General features: G+C 43.7%; 1 protein-coding gene across 1 annotated transcript; it reads right to left on the bottom strand.

Annotated features, from left to right (window-relative positions):
* Positions 1-204: 204 nt before the first annotated feature.
* RAB12 (RAB12, member RAS oncogene family) lies at positions 205-26,693 on the bottom strand. The gene is made up of 6 exons (XM_042910172.1): positions 26,183-26,693; positions 11,711-11,771; positions 4,916-5,054; positions 3,566-3,655; positions 2,854-2,958; positions 205-1,439 (listed from the first exon to the last, which is right to left on the bottom strand). The coding sequence occupies exons 1-6, from the start codon at positions 26,691-26,693 to the stop codon at positions 1,326-1,328; spliced, it is 1,020 nt and encodes a 339-aa protein (XP_042766106.1). The 3' UTR covers positions 205-1,325.

Consider the following 26,693-nt stretch of genomic DNA (forward strand, 5'->3'; position numbering starts at 1 on the left):
ATTTTGGCATGTACCTAGAGGTAGGGTCAAACTGTAGATCTATGTTTTAACTTTTTGAGAAGCTGCCTAGCCATTTTCCACAGCAGAGGGTCCCATATTTTTCTCATCTAAAACCCTCAAAAGATTAAGATGTGGAGTTCTTTAAAAACACTGTCAGATGCACAATTTGTAATAACACAAATAAATGTGGCAACTCACCTCTCATTCATAAATACAAAATTTTATTTGCACTTCATTAGTGTAGAAAGACCACAATGCTTTTCATATCACAACACTCAAGACACGCCAAGTTATTCAAATACATAATTACTTATTTACCTTGACTAAACAAAACAGTGCAGTTTTAATAAAAGATATACCAAAGGTAGAGTTCACAAATCCATTATCAGACCAAAAAAAAAAAAAAAAAAAAAGAGGAAAAAAGAAAAAAGAAACACAGTCTAGGCTTAATGGGAATAAGCTTCACCATAAAGGGGAGAAGTTTTACCATTACAAAGGTATAGAATGTTCAGGTAAATACATGTATGTTCTTTGATATAGTAAAATGTATCTCTTTAAAATTCCTTTAAACAGGATTTGTTTAGGACAGCAGCGTTGTTTTAAAATCTTCTTCTATAGTTTCAAAAACACTTCTTTCTTTATTGAATCTTTGTAGTTCTTAAAAGCACAGGGTATGTCCGTTAGGATACCATGAGAGGGATTCTGCGGCTGCAGGACCAAGTCGACCCCTACCCTCTAACCAGCGACACTCTACCGTGACATAACATCAATAAATAACCCTCGATGACGGCTAGGAACGCAACTCTGCCTGCGGCAGAAATACTCCCATACTTCAGAGATGCTACGGCTGGGGGGAAAGGTCTTGTGCATAAAGAAAAAGCACTTATGATAGCTTTTTTTTTTTTTCCCAAAAAGTCTTTAGTTTTACAAATTTTCTTTAAAACAGTAAGCGAAGCACCACTTTCTTTCTTCTTATCAGAATATCTTCTGTCCTCCTAATATAATTAACGAGGACAATTATATTATTTATTTCAAGAAACATTAAACCTTTCATTTCTCCCATTCTTCATATTAGAAGTACTACGTTTCCCAGTATATGTACACTAGAGGCTGGGATAATGGATGAAATGTAATAATTTGGAGGGAAATGTGGAATCGATAACCAAAACTTACCCAGGATTGCATATCTGCATATTTACAAGTTAGTGTGTAGCTCTGACTTGGATTACAAAGTGCGAAAGGAAATTGTCAAGATGATTGTAGTGCAGAAGAGAACATTTTCCCCTTTCCAGGAATCACTTCCACTTTGTCTCCAAAGGAGCAAATCAACAGCATCGAACGTGTGGTCGAGGTGGAGGCAGTTCTGGTGGAATCTCGGGTTCTGGTTGTAATGAGAGGATACTATTGGACAACTCGTTCCTTAAAATATCCAGAGGCATCTTAAGGATAAAGAAAAAAGACAAATGTATTTAACCATGCAGTGTGTATGTAAGTGCTCTGCAAATTATATAAGAAAACAAAGTATTTTTATTTGTATTTTTTTTTAAGTTTATTTATGTATTTTGAGAGAGAGAGAGCGAGAGAGCGCGCGCGCGTGCAAATGAGCTGGGAATGGGCAGAGCCTGGTGTGGGGCTCGATCTCCGGAACTGTGAGATCATGACCTGAGCCAAAATCAAGAAGCAGATGCTCAACCGACTGAGCCATCCAGGCGCCCCAGAACAAAGTATTTTTATATAAAGATCTCCAATCATCCAAGTTTAATTAGATGTTCAAATATAAAGGCAAAAAGTGAAAACCAGGTTCAGGATACTTCGTGTCACGGCACTAACACTCCCCAGCTTACATCATACCCTATGGTAAAAGAAACCAGATGGATCTCATAAACATATTTTCCCAGAACCTAGTAATAATGGAAACTTAATGCATTAAAACAGAAAAAAAAAAAATGTTCTGCATTTGACTATGGTTTCTTTCACTAAAGAAAAAACTTCTCTTGGCAATTACATAAACAATGATTTTATTTATTTAATTAATTAAAATGGTTATATTTATTTTTGAGACAGAGAGAGACAGAGCATGAGCGGGGGATGGGCAGAGAGAGAGAGACACACACACACAGAATCTGAAGTAGGCTCCAGGCTCCGAGCTGTCAGCACAGAGCCCGATGCGGAGCCCAAATCGTCAACTGCAAGATCATGACCTGAGCCAAAGTCAGACGCTCAACCAACTGAGCCACCTAGGCGCCCCTAAACAATCATTTTATTAGAAGCTTCTGAATTATGCTTGAACTAGCAGATTATATGTAGTAATAGCATATACACTTACGGAAAGTTTCTTACTAAACAAATCTTTGAATGTAAGCCTACAAATGCTTGAAGAAATTGGTGTTCAATGAAGCTATCTAGCAATTTTTCTGCAACTGGGCATCACGGAAGGCCTGATTAATGGAATCATTATGCTGGGGAGCATAGCACTGAGGGGGAGGCAGGGCCCAGGGCTTTCTCCTCCCCGAGACACCCACAAGCTCCAGGAGGTCCCCACTGTCTTTATCCAATTCTTGAGGGAAAATGGGAAAAAAAGGAAAGCAAATGTCACATAAACACGAAACACCGTTACACCTGCTCCAGTCACTTCACCAAACCACGTTTAGGGTTCAGCCAACCTGCGCACCACACTGGACACAGAGAGGCCCTGGGCAGGACACGGCTGTCACCACAGCTGGATGCCTCCAGCCTTAGAGTTAACCACCTCACCTGGTTCTTCAGCCCCCGAATAACTACCCTAACTGCCCTCTCTAAAACATCACAGAGGGAACAAAGAATTTCAGATGAAATATTTTCCGGATATTTTACCTTTTTCAGAATGTCATCAACAAGCTTCAGAAATATTTCGTCCACGTTGAAGTTGTCCTTGGCACTTGCTTCACAGAACCGCATCCCAGTTATCTGCTGTGCGAACTAAGAATACAGATTCATTTTCTCCTGTGTGGGGTGCAGTGTGGTCTCGTGTGTGGCCAGGTGGCCCGGGACTGGGGGAATCACAGCTTTTCGGGCTCCCTCTTTCAGGGAGGGGCGGGCCAGAAGGTTTGTGAAGCCCCGTTTAAGCTCAGAGTTCACTGTGCCCCAAACCCCTACATGGTAAGTTAACAACACAAAACAAAATCCCTGACATGATGACGTGATGCTGGGACCTTCAAGTCGAATTACTTGCCCAAGTTTCTAAAACTGCGATGCATCTGACATTCAAAATGTGAGTATCACCGATTCCCGAAGGAAGGTTATATAATACATGAGAGTAAATCATGAAAGCAATTTTATGGCTTAGGAAACGTTTCTCTGTAGCAAATGTCAGAACAGATAATAATGCAGTGTATACTGATGCGGACAATCCTCTCCCCACTTCGAAATGCTTTCTAAAGCCTCCTGCTCCTTCCAATCCAAACAATTGAGAAGAATGTGACTGTGTTGTTTCATAATTTAAAGAAATTATTTAAAGACAAAAAGTCTATCCACTGCTAAATGCAGCGTGGACAGTGACGTCCCTTCTGCTCCCCACATCTCTCACCTTCTCTCCCTGCTGCCTGGTGATTTCTCGGTCAGTTTCACAGTCCAGCTTATTTCCAACTAGGAGAAGTTCTGCATCCTCTGAGGCATACTGTGGAATTTTAAAAGAAGCTCCATTTCAACGATGGGCAGTCATACACTGACAGGAAACGTAAGCCAACCTGCTCTGTTGCCACCATTATCTGTTCATCCCCTCCCCAAATCTCTGAGCAGCTACCCTGTCCCAGGCAGGACTGGTTCAGGTGGGGTCTAAGACGTCCTCACAGGGCTCAGGGCTTTAGAAAGCGATGGGGTAACAGGCATTAGGAACCACAACCTTCTGAGCCTTTGCCCAGTAATTTCTAAGAATCTCTTCTAAGGAAATGGCTCACAAAACAGGCACAGCTCTATGCTTAAGATGGTCATCAACTGAAGAGAGTCCGACAAAACAGATGGGGAATGAAATAAGTCAAGGTACATAAAAAGAATGCAGCCATTAAAAAAACAAAACAAAACAAAACTACCCATGCCTTAGAAGAACATTAATAGGACAGGAAGGCTGGCCTGACAGAATATTCAGGGAAATAAGCAGGCTGTAAAACTACATGGAATATGGATTCAATTTGGTTTTTCAGAATGGTGAAACTTTTTTTTTTTTTTTTAAGAGAGAGGGAGTAAGCAGGGGAGAGGAGCAGAGGGGGAGAGAGAGACTTAAGCAGGCTCCATGCTCAGTGTGGAGCCCAACGTGGGGCTCATGACCTGGGGTCACGGCCTGAGCCGAAATCAAGAGCCAGATGCTCAACTGACTGAGCCACCTAGGCGCTCCCAAACTATACATTTTTAAATTTACTTTCATGTTTGATTCCCCGAAGTTTCTATTGTGACAGGTATCATTAATCCCACAATCAGGAAAAAAAAAAGTTAAGCTACAGTTCTAAGTTTTCAAAAAATATAGGTACAGTAGGACCTCTCTTCAAAAAAGACTGAAGTCTCTTGAACAACTCATTTAATTTTGCATATTCTACACAATTACTTGAGACAGGTTTGCAGCAAAAGCACCTGAATGGTGTGACGTTGGCCTAGTTACTCCAGGGTCTCCGTCTCCTTATCAGACAGTGATGTATGGGTAGGGGAACAGTGCCCACCTGACGAGGCTGGTGCGGAGTGAGCATGGGAAATACTCAAGAAACAACAGCACTTACTCATAAAGAGGTACGCAGCAAGAGTCAAGTATGAAAGAGGGGAGAGCATTAGATCTCAAGACCCCAGCAGACTCACAAACTGAGTACCTAATGGGGCCCTGAGGCTTGAGGTCATTGCCTTTCAGTCTATGGGATTCACCTAGGTTCTCAGAGGAAAACAAAACACCTACCTTATCAATCATCTTCATCCATTTTGGCAAATCGTCAAAAGTCTCCTTCTTAGTGATATCATATACTAGTATGATCCCCTTGGCACTTCTGTAATAAGCTGAGGTAATGCTGTTGAATCTCTCCTGCCCTGCTGTGTCCCTAAGAAACAGCAAAAATCAGCTCCCAAACAATAACCAGAGGGAGCAACTCCACCTTCCAAAGCAAAAGGGAGGCTCTTCCCCACCCCTCTGCAGGCTGCTTCTAGTCCCATCCATGCACATGCATCATTATTAGTGGTGAGGAGAGGAAGTTTTTCTGAGTTAGTTACATTCAGACAAAAACAGAAGTCCCAACTTCTCTCAAACCGAGGTTTTAAAAATAAGAAAAACAATGTGTAAAATGACAGAAAGAGCTACATCCTCTTCAAACCCTCTTGCTTTTTAAAAGTGATCTCTGTGCCCTGTGTGGGGCTCGAACTCACAACCCTAAGATCAAGAGTTGCGTGCTTTGCCAACTGAGCCAACCAGGTGCCCCTGCAAACTCTTCTAACCGGCATCAATGGTTGTATCTGATTTTGTAGAGAAGCTGACCGAGAGTCCATCACTAGTGAAAAATATAAACTCAGGGTAGTTATTTTCTTAATCCTTCTAAAACAGAACAAGGGGTCAAAGGGGAAGGGAGGAGACATCAAATAGGTTTGTAATACAATAAAGCTCATTATTGTCTGCTACTAAAGCTAAAAGTTGTATTTATTCTCCAGGCTGAAGTCGATCATTTCAACATAAAGGATGATGTAAGCTTACTAATAGCGTATAGCAGCTGGCTGAGACATATTTTCTCCATCTAATAAGCCAAGAAACTGCTAAAAACCATCATGTATTTATGAATGAGCCCGACACAGCAGGGCTTCTGATGGGGAGACGAATGTCTTTAAAGACAATCCATAATTTAGCTTTTCCCAAAGAACCTGAACTCACAGCATACTCCTGGGGGTCACGTGAGACAGGCGGGTCATGGTGTACTAAGACGGGGGCAATGCAGCAAACAAACAAGGTTCTTCACTGCAGGGCCATTCAAGGCCTCCACGTGACTTTGAGAAGTGGTGAGAACGTGCAGATTTTCCCAAATGCAACTGATCAAAGACTACTTCCCTTCAGGTGCGCTTTGTGGGGCTGTATCCCTAAAATACTCTTTGGCAACGGGGTTGTAATTTATGGCTTTGTTCAGACTGGCTTTGCCACCAAATTAGTTCCCATTAGCGATGGCGTTATCATGCCAAATAAATAAAAGAGCTTGTTGGCAAATTCATCTTCGCATGAAGCAAAGCCGTTTGCTTTGTTCCAGAGGATATAAGAATCCCCTGCTGCTTCTGACTGGAAGGCCCAAGAGGGCCAAGGCTGGTCTGTTTCTGTCCAGCAGGGTCCGGCAGAATGCCTGGTCCACAGCGGGCCATCAGTAAGCCTAAGCTGAACAAAAGGTTACCGATTTAAAGTGTCGACGCTGACGCCACTTCAAGGCAAAATAAACTTTATTTTTTGACCGAGAAATGCCAAACAAAACTGGAAAATTGAATAGGATAGATGGGGACTGAATTCTTCAAGATTCCTAAGAAACCCTGAAGACCACACTAATAGGCACTGCACCTTGAAGGGAAGTGAGAAGGAATGGGTTCAGATACCATTTCATTTACATGAGGAATCAATGAATACAGTTCTTTTCTGGAATCCTACGTATATAGGGGTATAATTAATACTTATGAATCAACAAAGAGTTCAGTCTTTCACGGCATGGTTTTCCCAGTCTATCACAGTTATGACTTGATCAAATTAGGCCTTTTTGTGTTTTAAAAAACACATTTTTCTACTTTGAAAAGTAGAATTGTTAAAACAATATAGCTACACCACAAATTTAGCAATTAGATTTAAGACCTTCAAGGAACATTTTGGGAATTATGTAGTTTAATAAGCCTTTACTCTAAGCAACTTTAATCTGGCTATTGAGTGTAACTCAGCTGACATTAATTTCTATAGACATTCAATGAATTAGAGTCTAGACAGTGGGGGCTCAAAACCAGTGAAATTAGAGATAACAGACAACAATAAAAAATTACTTTTATTTAAGGTGGTAAGAAGACTTGGCATGAAATCTCTCTTTTTAAAGAGTTTTGGGTATAAAATATAGTATTGTTATCTACAGGCACAATGTTGTACAGAAGTTTCTAGAGGTTTTAATAAAAAAACTAACAGTTGAAGAATAGGAAGAGTAAAGGGCATTTTTGTTTTTCACCTTTTGAGAGAGAGAGACAGAGAGACAGAGGGAGGGAGGGAGCGAGGGAGAGAGAGAAGATGCACACATGTGGGGGAGAGGGAGGAAGAGGGAGGGAAGGAGAGGGAGGGGAAGCAAGAATCCTAAGCAGGCTCCAAGCCCAGTGTGGGCCCAACATGGGGCTCCATCTCACAATGGTGAGATCATGACCTGAGATGAAACTAAGAGTTGGACGCTTAACCAACCGAGCCACTTGGCCGCCCCTAAAGGGCATTTTTCATAGTTAAAAACACTTGTTGCCTGAACGCAGTTAGCAATGTTCAAAACATTAAGAAATTAGCAGTCTCTGCTGGCTTTAAGTCAGACACAAAAAAGAGGGCAGACCTCAAAATGCAAAATCTGAGGCAATCATTCCAACACAAGTAAACGAACCAGTAAGTTCATTTACAAAAACCCCAATGAGGAAACATTCATCAGTTCACCACTCCCATTTAATGTCATTCTTTAAATTCCATCTTTTGCCTGGCTCTGAATGCTTGAGGTAGAAAAGCACCTTCCTTTGAGAGACTGTTCCGTATTTCCAAAATATGTGGCTTGTACAAATTTGTTTTCTTTTCCTCTCAAGCTCCTTTGCTTATTTCCCCTGCTAAATTATCTGTACCACATATGGTCACAGAATAGGGAAATGAAATGCCAATGCAGTTCAACAAGAATTTATTACATACCCACTCTGTACCAGTACCACAAAAATCCCACACAAGTTCCTGCTTCTCAAAACCACACATGCTAATAAGACACCAATGCACTGATCATGCTTTTATCTTTCTGTGAAGATGCAGAATCCTACTATTTCCCCTCTTTATCTCCATAAACCCGAGTTTTCATTACAATGATAAAGAGCTGATTTCTCGACATTTACAGTGTATTATTGCAGGGAAAATTGTCACCTGCTGCAGCGGGAATATGAGGTGATCATTTCCCTCTCTGCTTTTGGTGCAAACTGGAAGATTCCTGCAATTCTGTTTCCCCAGTTTCGTAATACAACTGTGCTTTGAAAATTCAAAGATTCTTACTTGTTGTATTTAATATATCCACTTAAAGATGTAATTAGGAATTTGCAGGGCAAGGTCCTGCAATGTGCATGAAATGTCCCATCTCTTCCAAGCAGAGGATGAAAAACGAGCCTGATGTTGACATAAGAATGCTGGCAAGATAGACAGGGATGATTCATTTTAATTCTGCTTGCCTAAAGGTAGGAGACAAACGTCATAGTTCCAAAGTCCATTTCGACACAAGAACTCTAAGTCCCTGTGTATGATCTTCAGGATGGCATTCGGCATTCAAATGTAAATTCATGAACCTATATTCTAGTCGACACATTTTATTTTAGCTACACTTACATAAAGGTCTTTTACACACACATGAAGAAACATTTTAAATGCAGAGATGAGAAAATGGGTCCTTTTTCTGACCACGGATAATCAAGGAACTGAAAAATGTGGCCATGACATAAAAACGTGGCATGAAAGTGTGACGATGCCGTCCGTAGATTTTGGTAACTTACACTTTTAGGAACCTACGGTTAATATTTTCTCAGATGGAAATCGTCACGAAAAAATGCACTTCTTCCAATCAGACCTCTATGAAAACCGACTGGGAATGTCCATGGACTGACATTCTAGAAAATCAGAGCACAGCTATTATTAGCAGAGCACAGGCTACTGAGGCTCTTTGAAGAGCCCTCTCCAACTACACTGGCTCCTCCCGGGCCCTCAACTGTGACAGTAAAGTGGTGACAGCATGCCCGCGACAAAGCAGACATGACAGCAAGAGTACAAGCACCGCTTCTAACTCTGAAGTAACTCGTGTTATTACTTTAAATCGTGAACCACGACTCCAATACTTCCTCTCTATCTACTGCCTAACAACGAAGAAAATGTTTAATCCTTTACGTAAAAAGCTTCAGAAGACAACAATCTTACTTTGAGTGTTGTGTGATTAACAAGTGGCAGGCATTTTTTTTTTAATTTTTTTTTTTTTTTAATGTTTGTTTATTTTTGAGACAGAGAGAGACAGAGCATGAACGGGGGAGGGTCAGAGAGAGAGGGAGACACAGAATCGGAAGTAGGCTCCAGGCTCTGAGCTGTCGGCACAGAGCCTGATGCGGGGCTCGAACCCACGAACCGTGAGATCATGACCTGAGCCGAAGTCGGACGCCCAACCGACTGAGCCACCCAGGAGCCCCAACAAGTGGCAGGCGTTTTGTGGATACGTTATTCCCTGTTGAAAACCCCTTTGGGAAAAGAGAAGTCCTTCCTTCCTCACTGACTCATTGGGATATTCCCTGTGTGAAACCTGTAATCAACCTTTAAATACACTCACTGAACCTCATTTTTCTCCCTCAGTTAATATTCTTCGAAAGAGTCAAGGAGAAGCAGAGGAGTGGCTCTGGGAAACGTGGTCACATCCAAAAGAAACGTGGTTCCTGGGTGTCCTGTACATTTCCCGAACCGCACCCTCTCGCTTTTCCCCGCAGGGTGGGGTAAGGCAAAGCCCTCTCAGATCAGATTCAAAGGCGCCATGGTGAAATTCCACAAGTACCCAATGTCAGCAAGCACAGAGTCTTAGTGGGCTGAGTTCCAGGGAGGCACAGGACATCTGGACATACTTTTCACAGGTCAGATTACTACTGCCTGAGATGAAAACTGAAATATTAATACAGTAATTAAGGTATGTCTTTTTAGATAGGCCCTGAGGTCATCCCTTAGACACTGCTGTCATTCAGTAAGCAAGCTTCAGACATTCTAATATTAGCCACATAAGCCTTTATTCAGGATAAAGTATCCTTCAAAAAGTATCTCCCCAACACGTGCTAGGTACAGAGGTAAACATACTCTGGATGATTTTTTTTTTTTTTTTTTTTTTTAACTAGGCTTCATGCCCAGCACCGGCTTGAACTCACCACCCTGAGATCAAGACCTGAACTGAAGTTAAGATTCGGAGCTTAACCGACTTAGCCACCCAGGCGCTCCCTGGATGATCCTTTTAATAACGGTCTTTTACCTTGAGAAACTTAACAGAAGACCATGGGGGAGGGGAAGGAAAAAAAGTTAGAGAGGGAGAGAGCCAAACCCTAAGAGACTCTTAAAAACTGAAAATAAACTGAGGTTGATGGGGGGTGGGAGGGAGAGGAGGGTAGGTGATGGGCATTGAGGAGGGCACCTGTTGAGATGAGCACTGGGTGCTGTATGGAAACCAATTTGACAATAAATTTCGTATTAAAAAAATAGGGATTGCAAAAAAAACCCCAAAAAACAAAAAAAAAAAAGGTCTTTACCTTAGAGAGCTTACAATCAGAAACAACAGCACGTGTGAAAGATCCTCTGTTAGCTCCAGAGTTCAAAAAATGGGCAGCAACGTACAAAGTTTGCGGACTTTCCAATCAAGGGCTAATAAAATATATCCACGTTTTTTGTCATCAAGTATTTAGACAAGCCTGTTCATGTGTCGAAATCAAGCCAATAACCCCCAAACCCAAACCGGCCTTGAAGTGGGGGAGAGTCGCAGGAGACCAAACGAAGACATTACCTGGGAGCCTCCAGGAGGCGGCAGTGCGCTCGGCTGCAGCCGGGCCCCACCCAGGGCACGGGTGAAGGATGAAGGCATGGCACTAACACTCAAGCATTAGGTGACCGATGATGCCACAGATGAGGCAGCAAGTAACGCGGATGAAAAGCAAACACACACATGGTGGACAAACACTCAGAGCTGAGCGGACCTGCAGAGGAGTTAGTAGGCTGAGTACACAGCAGCTGTGATGTTAAACACAAGAGGGCGGTCTCGAACCCCTCACTGGTGCCACGTTTAAACCGCCACCAGATCCGCGCTGCACCCCGCAGGTCGGTCTCCCGGGGGAAGGGGGCGGGGGTGGGGGGACGGACAGCTCCCAGCGCCGCACAGCTGCGACACGGCTGGCTCGGTCGCCCAGGCGTGGTGCCGCGACAAAGGGGCTTCTCTCCGGAAAGTGGCCGCGGATTCACACCCAGCTGGCACCCGTGGGGCTTACGTCACGTGCCGCCAGCCACGCGTCCAGTGGGAGCATGCGTGTCGCACGGCGGTGCTCACGCTCTGCCTGCCCTGGGCAGCCCCCCAGCCGTCTACGGGGGATCTGCCTTGAAACTGCGCGCACCCGGTTAGGGGCGTGCTGGACTTTCCTTGCGGGCGATCAAATAGTAACTGGAAAAATGTGAAAACGCGCATTTGAGCAATCATCTAAGCGATGACAGTTTTGCTATTATGTCAAATGCTTTGAAAAGAGGCATCGAGGCTCCAATCATTAAAGTTAACAGTGTTCTTTCACCGCTCCCCATGTGCAAATGAAATATGAAATGGGCAGACGTTTCTAAATTTCCTCATTGTTCATTTTATTTAAAGATGAGCAAAGGAGAGGAAAAGTAGGAGAGGCAAGCCAGCTTGAACAGTTAATTGTATTAGACAGGCGAACAGACTGTGAACACACATGGTGTTACTGGGTGCACATCCCCACTTACCAGATCTGTAATCTGATTTTCTTTCCTCTTAGCTCTACGGTTTTGATTTTAAAGTCAACACCTGTAAACAGAAAGAAAGAAAGAAAGAAAGAAAGAAAGAAAGAAAGAAAGAAAGAAAGAAAGAAAGAAAGAAAGAGAAAGAAAGAATAAAATGCAGTTTGCCATAAAAAAGAATCCTATGTTTATATTTTGTATCATTATCAGTAAGACAAAAAACCTGGTGTACTAAATCCCAAAAGGAAAAGCAGAAGTCCACCAACGTCTATGATGCTCAGTCTATATTTCCACATACAAGTGTACAAAGTCAACTTGTGTTTTACAACGAAGTACCTACATAGCATTTGCTGATCGTAGTATGATTTATTGCTACCACAGTTTAGCAGAAAAGCCATTTAGAAATTAGCAATTATGTTAACGACTGAATGGCTTTAAAGAATGATATATTGGGGAGAATTCTTACAGGAAGTGCTGGAAACTGAATCTTGAGTTCGAATAGCCTTAGTCTGGATTTAGAAATCACTGCATTGAGCTCTGTAGCATTCACAAAGAAGTCAGTTAATATGTAAACATTACTTCTTTATCACATTGTGAATAGCATGGAACAGGAATTATTTTTAAAAAACTTACTCATAAAGGTTAACATTCTCAATTTTAATTTCGATTCATTTTAATTCTGAGCAAACCGTCATGTATCACTCACTATCCTTTCCTAATTCAGCCCTTAAAGCTTCAGCTGATTTTTTTAAACCAAATTTTCATTTGTATATGTAACCTTATACAGGTCTCAGTTATAGAAAACTTGTACATTTCCAAACAATATTTTTTTTACACACTTTTTGTAACTCAAAAAACAAATCAAAGGGATGCTCACTAAATTGGAGAGTCAGAATTACTCCCTACGGGAACCACTTCCTGCCTGTCTCAGGATCCGGCATCACAGTGCTGTCAGGCCTTTAATGGGCAGGGGCCAATGTCCTCCAGTGAGTGCTACAGGACAGCATGGGGGTAAGGACCCTACTCCCAGGCTCTCCAGCTCACGGATTTGATGCAACACTGCAAAGTCAGATGATGTTCTCAAGGTGAAGTGAAAGACATGTGACTGTGTTTTATAATTAGCAACACACTGCAGACACCAGTGCAATAAGAAAGACATGTTTACAACCTGGGGAGGGGGGCGGGGCACCAGCCCTTGGTCTGTACAACAAAGAGAAGTTGCAGGAATATAAACAGTCACAAGAGAACAAAGCTAGAGAAATACTCTGCATTTCAATTCTTAATCTCTTATACCAGACATAATTTCAAATGTCACAGAGAAAAAACTGGTTAATTCAATTTCACTTTCAGTTCTGGAACCGATTTGCTCTTCAAAGTCAAATGACACTCTAAACCAGCCTAGAAACAGAAAGCATGTTTGTGCATTACCAATATCTTCGGAGTTCCTGAATGACGCAACCACAGGGAAGAATGTAACTTAAAGTGATACTCTACAAGGCACAAAAAACAGCCTAGAGATATTTGCTAATAAATTCTGATTTTAAACAGGCACAGCTTAAAGACAAAACACTGGTCCTTCTGATATTAGCTAAAGTTAGGGCCTCCCCACGTTGCTCTGTGATGGCAAACTACAAGTCAAATTCATATTTTTGTCATGACTAGTATTCTACTTGTTTCCAGTTTGAGGTTTTGTTGTTGTTGTTTTTTTAAGTTTCAGCTAAGGGGACTGTAACTTTTGTAAAACGTGTCACAGTGGCTGCTACTTTATTAAAAAGAATTGGCAGATGAAACTTCTTTTGTGAGCTCTGCTTCACATCAACTAAAAGAATCCCTTGAAACAGCCAGAGTCAATAATTTTTGTTTTGATTAGGCTGTTTTTGCTTAAGGATTATTCTGAACCTGAACATGTCAGACACTTTCTACCTACTTGAACGATTTATACAACTTTCACAATCCTACACCAGGACTCTTTTGTAACCACCAAGTCTAATGAATAAGAGTAAAAGCTAAGGCTGTTAGTGTTCAAAATCAGGAAATAAGTGGTAATGTTATCATCACGTGATTATAAACAGGTTACTAATTTTAATAGGACAACAAAACAAAGATGAACCCACAGCGAACAGGATTAAGAGTCTGTTGAGCCAAGAAGACATCTATCTAGTTTCGGGCACATGGGTGGATTGGCTGGTTGAGCGTCCAACTTCAGTTCAGCTCATGATCTCATGGTTAGTGGGTGCCAGCCCTGCGTCAGGCTCTGTGCTGACAGCTCGGAGCCTGGAGCCTGCTTCGGATTCTGTGTCTCCCTCCCTCTCTGCCCCTCCCTTGCTCATGCTCTGTCTCTCAAAAATAAAAATAATGTAAAAAACAAAACACAAAAAAAAGACTATCTAGTTCTAGTGAGTTGCTTAATGACAACTTCACTGACAACAGAAAAATAGTCTAAATCTAAAATCCCATTAAAATAGCCCTCTCTCTTAAATGCAATATCCTTTACCACATTTAACAGCTACTCAGTAGCTTGTAACAACTGGAAACTTACTCTAACTTATGGCTTGGAAACACATACTTGTATCAGAGTATACAACCATTTCTAAGAACATTACATCAAGTCAAAAATCTCTTAAGGTTGTCTATCTTAAAAATTTGCATGCCACAGAAATTATAATGATCCTTAATAGAAGATATTAGGTCATCTGTAGCCTCAGATATTCAGTGATTCATTTTAGGAAAAGTCAGCACAGAGCTGGCCTTGAGAAGGAGCTCCAGGGACCGAGGTTTATAAACAGGTAAGGGACAAAAAGAATGGCACGCCCATTTCCGGCCCTTGCTGAAAACCCAGTTTCCTACAGGTAACTTGACTACCAGGGGAAGCAATCAGCCCTACCATCGGTTGATGGGGACAGTCTCTGCCCTCAAAGGGCTTAGTCATACTGGCCTAAATCGACACCCCATGCAGTTGGCAAAGAAGTGCCTTTCTCTGCTGTTCTCTCTTCTTAGAGAACCTCCTTGTCTGCCCAGAAACCTCTGACAGCCCAGTTGATTCCCAATCTGAACCCGGCTGCCTGCCCCACAGTCCCATCTGTGTACGGTGTTCTTGGACCTGAACTTTCTCCTGGCCCTTATCACAACATTCCTTCTTTGCTGTTTGGTGTCTCCCTGAGGGCACAGTCATGCCTGACTCCCTACAGCCTAGGACACTGCCTGGCACACAACAGCAACTGGGTAAATCTGATGTATGAAAGCCACCCTCTCTTCTCCATCAAATACTAGATACGTAAGAAGAAATGCTGACTATTTTGGGGAAAAATTAAGGAAATTTATGACTGTTTAGCAAAAACAAAACAATAAAACTCACACAAAACACTTTAGAAGAAAGGAGAGGCAGATGTTCCGAGTGTCTGGTGCCCAGTACCCATAGGTCATTCCAGAAACAGAGTATTTCATTTCTCCTACAATTCTTATTGTTGACGGTAAATCCTTAAAAGACGGGGCAGTCTTTTTAAAAAAAAAAAAATTTTTTTTAACATTTATTCATTTTTGAGAGACAGAGAGAGACAGAGCATGAGTGGGGAAGGGGCAGAGTGAGGAGACAGAGAATTGGAAGCAGGCTCCAGGCTCTGAGTTGTGAACACAGAGCCCAACGCGGGGCTCAAACTCACAAACCCTGAGATCTTGACCTGAGCGGAAGTCAGACGCTCAACCAACTGAGCCACCCAGGCGCCCCAGGGCAGTCTTAATATGCTTATAACTTCTCCCTCCATACACCCACCCCAGGGGATTATTATGGTAACACTGGATTCAGTCACTTAGACAGGAAGTGGTCCGCTAAGTGAATTACTCTAGCAAAAGCAGCTTACTTTTCTTGAAGCTTGCTAATGCTATGAGAGTCTTTCAAAAAATATTTTAATCAGGGGTGCCTGGGTGGCTCAGTTGGTGAAGTATCCGACTTTGGCTCAGGTCATGATCTCGAAGTTCATGGGTTCAAGTCCCGTGTCGGGCTCTGTACTGACAGCCCAGTGCCGGGAGCCTGCTTCGGATTCTGGGTCTCCCTCTCTCTCTCTGCCCTTCCCCTGCTCATGCTCTGTCTCTCTCACTCTCAAAAATAAACATTAAAAAAAAATTTTTTTTTTAGTATTTTAATCATAAAGAACACAGGTTATAGGGGCTATAATTCCTATAACAATGGGCACAGATGGCTCTATTTGAGTCACCACGTCTCCTTGATCTTGTTTTCTTTTTTAATTTTTTTTTAACGTTTATTTTTGAGAGAGAGAGAGAAAGAGCGCGCACGCAAGTAGGGGAGGGAGGGAAAGAGGGGAACCGAATCTGAAGCAGGCTCCAGGCTCTGAGCTATCTGCACAGATCCCCATGCGGGGCTTGAACTCATGAGCCATGAGATCATGACCTGAGCTGAAGTCGTATGCTCAACCGGCTGAGCCACCCAGGCGCCCCTTGAGTCTTGTTTTCCTTTAATAACAATGATAGTGGACGTCTGTCAAACGCTCTGTGCTGACATGGGATCCTACAGCAGCCCAGTCAAGTGAGCACTAGTGTCCTCCTTTTACAGAAGGAGACACCAGAGTGGAGACAGGATACGGTATTTGGCTGTTAAGGTCATATCCCATGCTAGCTAGCCGAGTGGCAGACCTTAGGTTCAAATTTGTAACATTGCCCGCAATGAAAAGTTGTTATGCTAAGAGTCAGATGCATGAAAACAAAAGGAAAGGTGTGAAATGTTCTGTGAATGACCCAGAACCACACTGATGGAGATGTTTAAAGAACAAAGCCTAACTTTACACTTGGTCTTCTCTGCATTTGTTTCCCATAAATCTTAGCAAATAGCATAAAGGGCTGGCATAGGTACTGCTGATATGACTTCTAAGATCCCCTTAAGGCAAAACAGTTCTAAAACAGGACCGTATTTCTTCCTGCTGGGCCACAAGAGGTTACAAAAGTGAAAATGGCAAAAATAAACAGAAGCGTCTTTCTTCACATTCCTTTCCAGAAAAAAGCTAAATAAATAAAAGCAAAAATAACACCGTGGTCCACACCTGTGATTACAGCCGAATGGACTGCTCTTTTTCTTCTCTGCCCTGCTTCCCTCCCCCTCCTCAAAGATCTGATTTTTCTTTACCTAACACTTTTAGGACGTTGAAAGATTTCACAGACTTTGGAGTAAGTCTCAATTCAAACGGTGGCTGTCATGTTACGGACACTTCATAATAACTATCTTAAGTTCATACAGTGGCGTTTCTTCCAAGGACATAGATTCTATACAGGGTCATCCAATTTGGGACATGGTCTTTCTACTAAGGGGGAGGATTTCCAGTGTTTTCATGGCGCTGAGTGAGAAAGTAAATTAAGAAAGGAGTCAAAGTCACACGGAGGGAGGTAAATTTAACGCTGGAAAACAAGTCACTTGAATGCATGTGGGGCCAGTCTTCTGCCTAAACACCACCGGCCAGGGAAGAGTACAACCTAAGTCCCCACGGGAAAGCACCACATAAAGAAAAGGATTCAATAACATAGAGACTGAGTGCTATGACTATAAAACACTCTGATCGGCTCAGCAGTAGGTACTGTTAGGAACACAGGAAAGTGATGGTAGGACATTAAAAAAATGCTTATCAGGCCTGAGGACATCAAGCATCCATCCTAGGAGTAAGATCTGCTTCTTCCTCCCGCAAAGAAAAGACTACACTGCATCTCGCCATCCCTGACACATGCAGCACGAAGAGATGGCACTTGGCTGGACACCTGCACCACGAACTCCACGAGACAGGGAGGAGTCTGAGGCGATCGCTTCAAAGGAGAGGCGGGAGGGAACAGAGCGTGTGCCCCACAGAGCCCGTCAGAACCGGCAGGCGGCTGCATTTTCACGAAGTATATACATTTAGGAAAGCACTTCACAGAAAGGGTCTGTTCCCTTCGTGATAAAAAGATGAAGAACTCTTCTATGCTGCTTCCTACGCCTCAGGTACTATTCTAAGGGCTTTATGTCCATTAATTCACTGCAGTGTATGCACTTGCCAGTTTTATGAGGCAGATATTATTGTCCCCATTCTACAGATGAAAACACTGCAGTCAGAGGGGCTAGGAGCTGCCCAGGGCCACTGAGCAGATGCGTATTAGAGCACCGATTTGAACCCGGCGGGTGGCTCCAGGCTATACTCTCACCTCACCGGGGCAGCCTCATCTGATAAGAAAAGGAGGGAAAGGCTGCAAGATATAAAGCTATCTTTCACGGTAAAAAAGTTCTGCATTGCTAAGGAAATATTTTTAAAAACTAAGTGAGGTCTCCTGGTGGCCTTGGACCTGCTGTTCCTGCACCAGGAAGCCTTCCTGTGCTCCCTGGTTACAGACACACATACCCCTCTCTCAAAAGGTGGGGACAACGTGCCTTGAGTCACGACAGGAAGAGAATATTGAGGGAGGGGAGGAGAATCTGAAAACAAACAAACAAAAAACAACCAAAACCTTAGATGATAAAAAGTGGATCAGGAATATTTTCCTCATATGCAAAAAAACATTAACTTGACTACTATTCAGATTGGGTCCATAAAAATGCAGGCACTGTCAGATGCATTTTGCCCTTTAGCCAGGTCATGTGTTTACATTTTGATTTTCATATTCACCTGTATACATTTCGGTATGTATCTCTAAAGGATAAAGATTCTTTCTTGGGACTGTTTCATCTATGAGACACTTTTTTTTGCATCTATGGTATAGATTAGGAGGAGATGGGAACATAACTGACATTTATAATTGTCCCTTCCAAGCCAGGTACCTAAGATATTTCATCTCCATTTATTCCCGCACGTGAGACGAGAAAAGCGTGTTAAGTCCTTCTTATTTCTTTTCATGAGTGCGGAGACGGAGATTCAGTAGCTCACTAAAGACACACAGACAGCTTGTGGTAGAGGCAGGACTCACATCCGGGACCCCGTATCGACCTCTTGAAATCACACCATTGGGGTGGGAGGCAGAGAACGGTGTCTAGAAGGAGGAGTGGCCAAGGAGAAGGTGGAGTGCTTTCCTTTAGAAGTGAAAATTAAAAGTGAAAATTTGATGGTAGGTGTGATGGGTTAGCAGTCAGCCAGAAGGGGGGCTCTGGTGCGGCATGCCTGAAGAGGGAGAGGAAGCACGTGAATGACAGAGCTCCTGGTTTACAGAGGCCTGTTCCATCACCGGGTCTCCGCTTAGAGGGTCCTGGATCCTAAATTAAGGTGGGCAAACCAGGAGAATTTGATTCATCAGCTACTTCCGCCAGAAGCCCGCTTGAGGTGGAAATAGAATCTGTTTGGTTTTAAAACGAAGAAGGCATTACATAAGCACCACAAACCAAACATTGGAGGCTGTCAGATTTGGAGGGGAAAAGGTTTTCAATGGAATCGAGTGTTCTATTCAGCCGGTGTGTTTTCTGGTTTTAAAGGATAAGGGGTTTTGACAAACATAATCACATTCAATTAAGGGCACTATTTGAGGTCCGTAGTTTGGTTTTCCAAATGTCAAAGATGTGCGATAAAAGGACAAAAGGAGCATAATCAATTTCTTCCTCTGTTGAAGTACAACAGCATATAGCACTTTACCTCTTTTCTGAGGTTTTATTGTGGCTCTTTCCATGACTCACCTGCCCTTCTGAAAAAGGACAAGCCAGGTAAGGAGGTGTTAGCTTTGTGCCCTTTAGAACAGCTAGCAGAATGGTGTCTTACAGAAAAACAAACAGCCTCCTGGATAACACCTACTGAGTGACTAGGCTATACGAAGCTACATTTTCTTTATAAATTCCAACAAATGCTTCATTAGAACAATGTATCTGGCACCCAAGGCTGGAGAATAATTTGGACTTAGCAGTTCTCAAAGGAACCTACTCTGCCTTCTGAAGCCAGTTCTAAGATCTGCTAACAGATTGCTCCTGGCAGATTCCACGCGGCTGGAGGGAGAGAGGCAATCTCTAAGAATCTGGATCTCTATCATGCATAATAAAACCTTTCTTCTTCAGTGCAGAACAGTGAAAGAAAGGCTGAACGCACTTAAGCCAGGTCTCTAAATAGATTTTTATTCAACCTGAACAAGCAGACAACAACTAAATTTCCATATTTTCTTTGAAAGCTAACTATTCCACAAAAAGGGACGTACGTGGTGCTCTGCACAAGCCTATCCGTTTGCACTGAGTTCATTAAATAAATCAAGCTAATGACAATGCATAGCATCTGCTGGTATAAAAACGAAATGTTAACCATTCGCATCTGTTCCTCTCACACTGACATCTCCCTGAGTCATCGTGTTACATCATTTTGGCAGAGGAGTGAGACAGCACTGGAGAGGCTCGGTGTTGGGCTCTTGGGGTGGGAATTCTGGACAACTCTCCTAATTCTCTTCTAAGTGAAGCAATTAGGCAGATCAGCCATGGCATGGAAGACTGCATATGAGCACACAAGAGCAAAATAAAATACACCATTTGGAATTTTAATCCAGTATTAGATGCTCATTCTGGGATTTCCAGCAAAAATGTCTGACCTGTTTCCAGAATGAAGTACAAGCAGCTTCCAGGCAATGGAAGCAGCGGTTCCACTGCTTCCAGGTAAAGCCGACCAGACCCCTGTGGGCTGCATTTCCCCCATCATGTCCCCTAACATTCAAGGCCAGACCCACAAGAGCCGCTTCTGCAGGGGACTTATGCCCACCTGTTTCCTGATAAAATGGAGCCACCTACCTGTACCACTGAGCTTCCCTGCCCACGGAACAAGCATCCTCAGTGCACCTTCATCTTAACTCTGGACAAAAGGGAGGAGTCTGGCAAAGAGAACACAGGGACCATGGCCAGTAGCTGAGGGAAAACAGGCTCCAGTAAAGCACCATCATCTATGACCAGTCACTCTCAGGGGCCAGCCTGTGAAGTCTGATGTGTTGATGTGCAATGAGAAAAATGAAGAGTGGTGAGGTTCTCGGAACTAAATTCAAAGAACTTTTTAATCCTGATAGTCTGTCTTTCCTTTTTTCTTTCTCTTTCTTTCTTTCTTTCTTTTCTTTCTCTTCCTTTCTTTCTTTCTTTCTTTCTTTCTTTCTTTCTTTCTTTCTTTTTCTTCCTACTGAAAAGTTGCTGACAGCAATTTAAAAAAATGTCTTTACCTGGCAAAGTAAAAGAACTGGCAATCCTAGGTTGGCTTCCAGCACTCTAGGGGAAGTTTTACTGCCCAGGAAAGTCAGAATTCTGTTCTAGACTGCCTTACTCCTACTTCTCCTCCTATATTCATATGTATGAATATATTTGAATATATATGAATATATTTTATACATATATATACGTATAAAATATATGAATATATTTTATACATATATATACATATAAAATGTTGGAACATTTTAATAGATATGCAAAAGGCTGAAGATGCTCGAATGATCGAATATTTAGGTAAGAAATACAATTCTTAGAGCATATGTTAAAATCCAGAAGGCAAGTGACAAGTGATGATAGTGGCATAGTTTCAGAAAAGTCAATTTCATTGATACCATATATCAATGACAGCACTATCTTCACAGGCCTGCAGGGGGCCTCGATTAAGTTGTGAAGGACTTCATGGTGTTTGATTTGGAGTCACAGAATTTTCACCAAGCAAAGTAACTTTAAATTTCCAAATAAGCTAAGGAAGGGTTAGAAAGAACTCACTTGTAGCAACCCTGGCCCTGATCACTTGCTGACCAGCTGTGACATGTGGGTAAGTTGCTTACCTCTCTGGGCCTTTGCCTCCGTATCTGTAAAATGGGGATACATTTCAGGATTGCTGTGAGGATTAGACAGTGTCCCTTTTGCTGGCACATAGTAAGTGCTCAACAAATAGTAGCTACTACTAATAGAATGTTACATTTTATAAGCACAGACAACTAAATTACTTATCCAAAGGCACAAGCTAGTTACTGACAGCCTAACTCAAAAGCCCAGGTTCCTCATTCATATGCCAGTGTCTTCTCTAGAATGCGCTGTTGCCGGTGTGGGGGTGAAGGTGGGTGAAATCATTTCAATTCAAAGTTAACAGTTTCCAACAGTTATACAGAAATAAAACAAGTGCTGAGATATATAAAATTTAATTGATTTGTTTCCTATATGTCAGATAGTTATAAATTTCTATAGCAGAACTAACTTGTTTCTATTTCCTTAAACGTCAAAAAAACTCTACTGCACTTTTAAAGGACCTGTCAAATTATGCTAGTTATATCAGATTAATTCAATTCCATGAGTACAAAATCCCACTTGAAAATAATACTCCATCCTAGACAATTTGCATTAAGTAAGTCAATTAGTAAATAGTCTTTCTAGCTTTTTATACCCTGGTGAACTTTGTGTTTTTTAAACCAGAACAAAAAAATCAACATTTGCTCATTTATAATTTTATGAACTCCCTTGGGATTTCAGCTACAATCTTATTTATTTCTTTAAAATTTTTTTCTTTATTTGACAGAGAGAGAGAGAGAGAGAGAGAGAGAGAGAGAGAGAGGGAGGAGAGGGGCAGAGGGAGAGAGAGAACCTTGAGCTCAGAGCCCTACACAAGGCTTGATCCCACGACTTCAGCATCATGACATGAGCTGAAAGCCAAGAGTTGGATGCTCAACTAACTGAGCCACACAGGCACCCCTCCACTACAATCTTCTATAAAAAGTTCAAGTGAACCTGATTCTCTGTAAAATGCCACGCACGGAGCCACTCCTGTAGATTCTGAATTACACGAGTCCTTCACTTTAGTGACCCACCTGGGCTGGCGCATGCTCAGAGACTCTTCCCCGCCATGCTGTGGGGTACGGAGTCATGAGGAGCACACATCTGCAAGCCCAGACAGGGTAAGGGAAAGTCCTCGGTGGAAGAGGCTCTTTCTCTACGTGGATCCAATGTTACTACTGAAACTTGGAAAACTGGCCTCAGAAGCACAATTAGCTATGAGCTCACCGCTCAGACGTAGGCCTTCAGGTCAGGTGACCACAATTCCACACCACACCCAACACGACATTTAAACATCACTTTTCTTTGTGTGTGTTTCTGTTTTAAGTTTATTTATTTACTTTGGGAGAGAAAGAGAGAGAGAGAAAGTGAGAGTGAGAGAGAGAGAGAGAAAGAGACAGCGCACTAGTGGAGGAGGGGGCAGAGCCCTTTGTGTCAGTGCAGAGCCCGATGTGGGGCTCGATCCCACTAACTATGAGATCATGACCTGAACCAAATTCCAGAGCCAGATGCTTAATGGACTGAGCCACCCAGGAACCCCAAAATACCATTTTTCTAAGGCAACTTGCAGAATGAAGCATTCCGATTAGGAGGAAGCCTCCCAGACACAGCCCTCTTCTTAGGTTCCCCCACTGGAGGGGCTTCCACTGTGCTCCTGGAGTATTTCATACACATTTCCACCACTGCTCTTACTAACAGGGGCATCTTGCTCCCCACAGGCTCTGAGCCGCTTCTGGACAGAGACCGTGTCCTGCTTACCACTGGGTAGCACAGTACCTCACACCCAGTAGGAGCTCAGTAAATGATCTGATAGCTGGAAGGAAAAAAACACAGGCAGGGATTGCAGGGGGAGGGGGCAGCTAGTTAGCATTCTTCAGCTGTCTTCATACTCTGGATCAGACCACAGGTTATCAACTTTCTGTGAACTTCCCACAATTATTAAAAACTTATCGAGTCAAGTACTATAGGCTATGTTTGGAAGAAACAAAAACCCAACTGCACAAGGAACCCTGTGGTGGTGGCAGCGTGGGAGACATGTGAAGTGTGTATATTTGTTTGTTAAGGGGACAGAGAACCAAACTGCCTGGTTTCCTTGCCTCCTGTTTCTTCATCATTCCCCAATAAATATCCTATGTAATCCTGCCAAATTAGTTTCGCTGTCTCCATGCCAATGCTGTATTCAGAGGCCTTTCCAGCTCTAGTTGCTATGGGATAAGGCCCATGCTCTTTAGCATGGCAGTCAAGGTCTGGAATCTTCAAGCATTATTCCCAGGGTCCACTAATGAGTCTTTTCCAGAATGTGTCTGTGAGATGATGATTTATACTAAGAAATATATATTTGGTCTTTGTCCCCATTCCAGTCACAGAGCTCCTAGAACCCTTGGGATTTTCTAAGGAGAAAATCATAAAAGTATCTTTTGGTATGTTAATGAGGTTACTTTTAGAATGCTCCCAGAGGTGACTTTCAGAATGTTCCTCACCAAAAGATGGGGGCTGGTCAACAGAAGAACTAAGTGATTAGAAGGTTGGAACTTTTGTCCCCCACCCCAAGGAGGGAAAAGGGGCTGGAGACTGAGCCCAATCACCACTGGCCAATGATTTAACTATGCCTACATAATGAAGCCTCCATAAAACCCAAAAGCGCAGGTTCCAGCTTGGGGCTGGTGAACACGTGGATATTTGGGGAGAGTGTCATGCTCCGAGACCACATAAACACCGGGTCCCTTTCTGAATCACGTACTTTTATGACTCACTGGTAATCCAGTACACAGAAAGTTTCTCTGAGTTCTGTGAGCTGCTCTAGCAAATTAATCAAACCTAAGAAGGTGGTTGTTCGGAGTCTCTGCTCTACAGCTGGTCAGTCAGAAACACAAGTGAAAACCTGCACTTGTGACTGGCTGTGAAGAAGGGGGCAGTTCTGCACAACTGATCTCTTAACCTGTGGGAGTGGGTTCCACTGTGGCCCCTGCTTAGAAAACCCTTATTCACCCCTTCTCTTTCCCACTCTAAAGTACACCTTTGTCCATTTCCTAAACACCCCCTCCACCCACGCAAGCCCTCATCTAACCACCCATAATGCCTGTGCTGATTTCTCTTTATCACACGGTACAACCCGATCATCCCTCATTTTTATATATTTTGAAGTGTGCAGCCATGAAACACTGATACTTCTGAATTGCTTTTAACTCTATCGACATCAGATACTAAAATAACAATGTGAAACCTCATTCGTTTGTTCAATTCTTCTACGTGATCCAAGACTGGATATTTAAAACAGGTATAGTTATGTTACTGAATTTTAATATCCTGGTCCCAAGGGCGTCATTTTAAAAACAAATGGTACAGAGAGCACAAATATTTCTCAAATAATCTATTCCAAAAAAGCAGAAAGGGAAACACTTCTCAAAGGCAGAACAAAAAAGACAACATGAAATTTGGGGGGGGTTAATTGTCCAATAAGACACTGAAAATGTAGTAATGTCTTGTTATAGGACATTTAAAAAACCAATTCATCCCCAAATTCTACCGTGGTGGCTACCACTAGTTACAAAGCTAAATATGTGTATAAGTATGTGGGAAGATACTTTCAATTCTGTATTTCACATTTTAACACCTGTCAATGTTTCTTGGACCTCTGGACCTTCTTGGGGAAATCCTGTATTGCCTATCACTGAAGATGACTGCCCTTTACTTTGAAGAATTACCTCATCTATGGAGTTCCCTAGCTTTGACAGCTTTAAGGGGTTTGCCATAGAAACAACTTCTACCCACACCAACCTGACCAACCTCAATGCCAACTCCTGTAAATCCAACTTCGTTTAAAAAAAAAACAAACAAAAAAAAACTCCCCTGCAGTTTCGATTTTAGATCCCGAGGACAAAATACTTTCTGACCTGGAGAGTTACTGTATTTACATCACCGTTGTACTTCACCCACCGGGAGGACCCTGGCACACTCCTCCCCATTTCTGCAAGACCTAGGGTTACGTGAGGTCATGAACAAGTACAGCTGAAGTCCCTCTGTCCCGCATTCACAGTTACTACAAGAAATTTAGTGTAGTTTTAGTCTTAATATTCTCCCCAGATCCTCCACAGGGAATTTCAAGCTTCATTATTTCAGCGCATCAGAAAATGGGAGTTCAAAATTAGAAAATAAGCCCTGGTTCTCACAAGGCACTGCTAAGGCACCAGAATTGGCTATAGATGACCCACTTTGGCTATCTGGCCAGGGGCACAGCTTCTGCACTGCCTGCCTGCTTCCCACATCGCATTACCTTTTTTCTTGGGTGAGTAATGTAAGGGGCAGGAGTTTCCGTGAAGAGATTCTCACAGTCCCTGAGAGCGGAACAGGACCAATGTATCACCCTGGTCTCATGACCGGCTCTTGGGGGGTGCGAGAGGGGACGCTGGTTCAATAACCAGCTCGGATCAGGGACGTGGGAGGGGCGTGAGGGGTCTGTGCCAGGCGAGGATGGAGGGCCTCGAGGCCCCAAGGGCAAGTGTGCGTGGAGACTACACGAAAATCTCGGCCTGGCTTTGGGAACAGGATGGAGGGGCTTCCACTGGGACCGCCCCTCCCCCTAGATTTCACCGAGAAGCCCATCCTCCAAATGCAAGGCCACCCAACTGGAGAGATAAAGGCTCACGGACGCGAAGAGAAATGAGGCCGGCAGGGCGCAGGGCACTAGCCCTGGGGACCGCGGGAGGGCAGAGTCTGCGGCGGAGGGGCCCAGCTGGGGTCTGGCCCAGCCCCGGAGCCCTTACCCACGGTGGACTTGCAGGCTTCGCAGAAGGTGTCGTCGGTGAAGCGCTCCATCAGGCTGGTCTTGCCCACGCCACGGGAGCCGATGATGATGACCTGCAGCTTGAAGTCGGCCGGCCTAGGGGGCTGCTTCCTCCGGCGAGCCTGGCCGCCCGACAGCGCCGGGGAGCCCGCGCCCAGGCCGCCGCCGCCCCCGGCCCGCCTCTGCAGCGCGGCGGCCGGATCCATGCACGCATACGGCTCCCGCTCGGCCCGCCGCCCGCCGCCGCCCGCTCCCGGGCCGCGCGCCCCGGGCCCCGGCGCCCCCTCGGCCTCCGCCGCGCGCCGGGGGTCGGCCCCGGGCTCGACGTCCGCCCGCTCTAGCGGCCCCGGCAGCCCGCGGATTCCGCGCTGCAGCTGTGCCTCCGGCCGGTCCCCTGCGCCCGCGTCCAAGCCGCCGCCGCTGCCGCCGCCGCTGCCGCCGCCGGGAGAGGAGGAAGGGAAGCAGCTACTCCGCAGCAGCGGCAGCAGCAT

The sequence above is a fragment of the Panthera leo genome, chromosome D3 (genome assembly GCF_018350215.1).
Source record: "Panthera leo isolate Ple1 chromosome D3, P.leo_Ple1_pat1.1, whole genome shotgun sequence".
Classification (NCBI taxonomy): Eukaryota; Metazoa; Chordata; class Mammalia; order Carnivora; family Felidae; genus Panthera; species Panthera leo.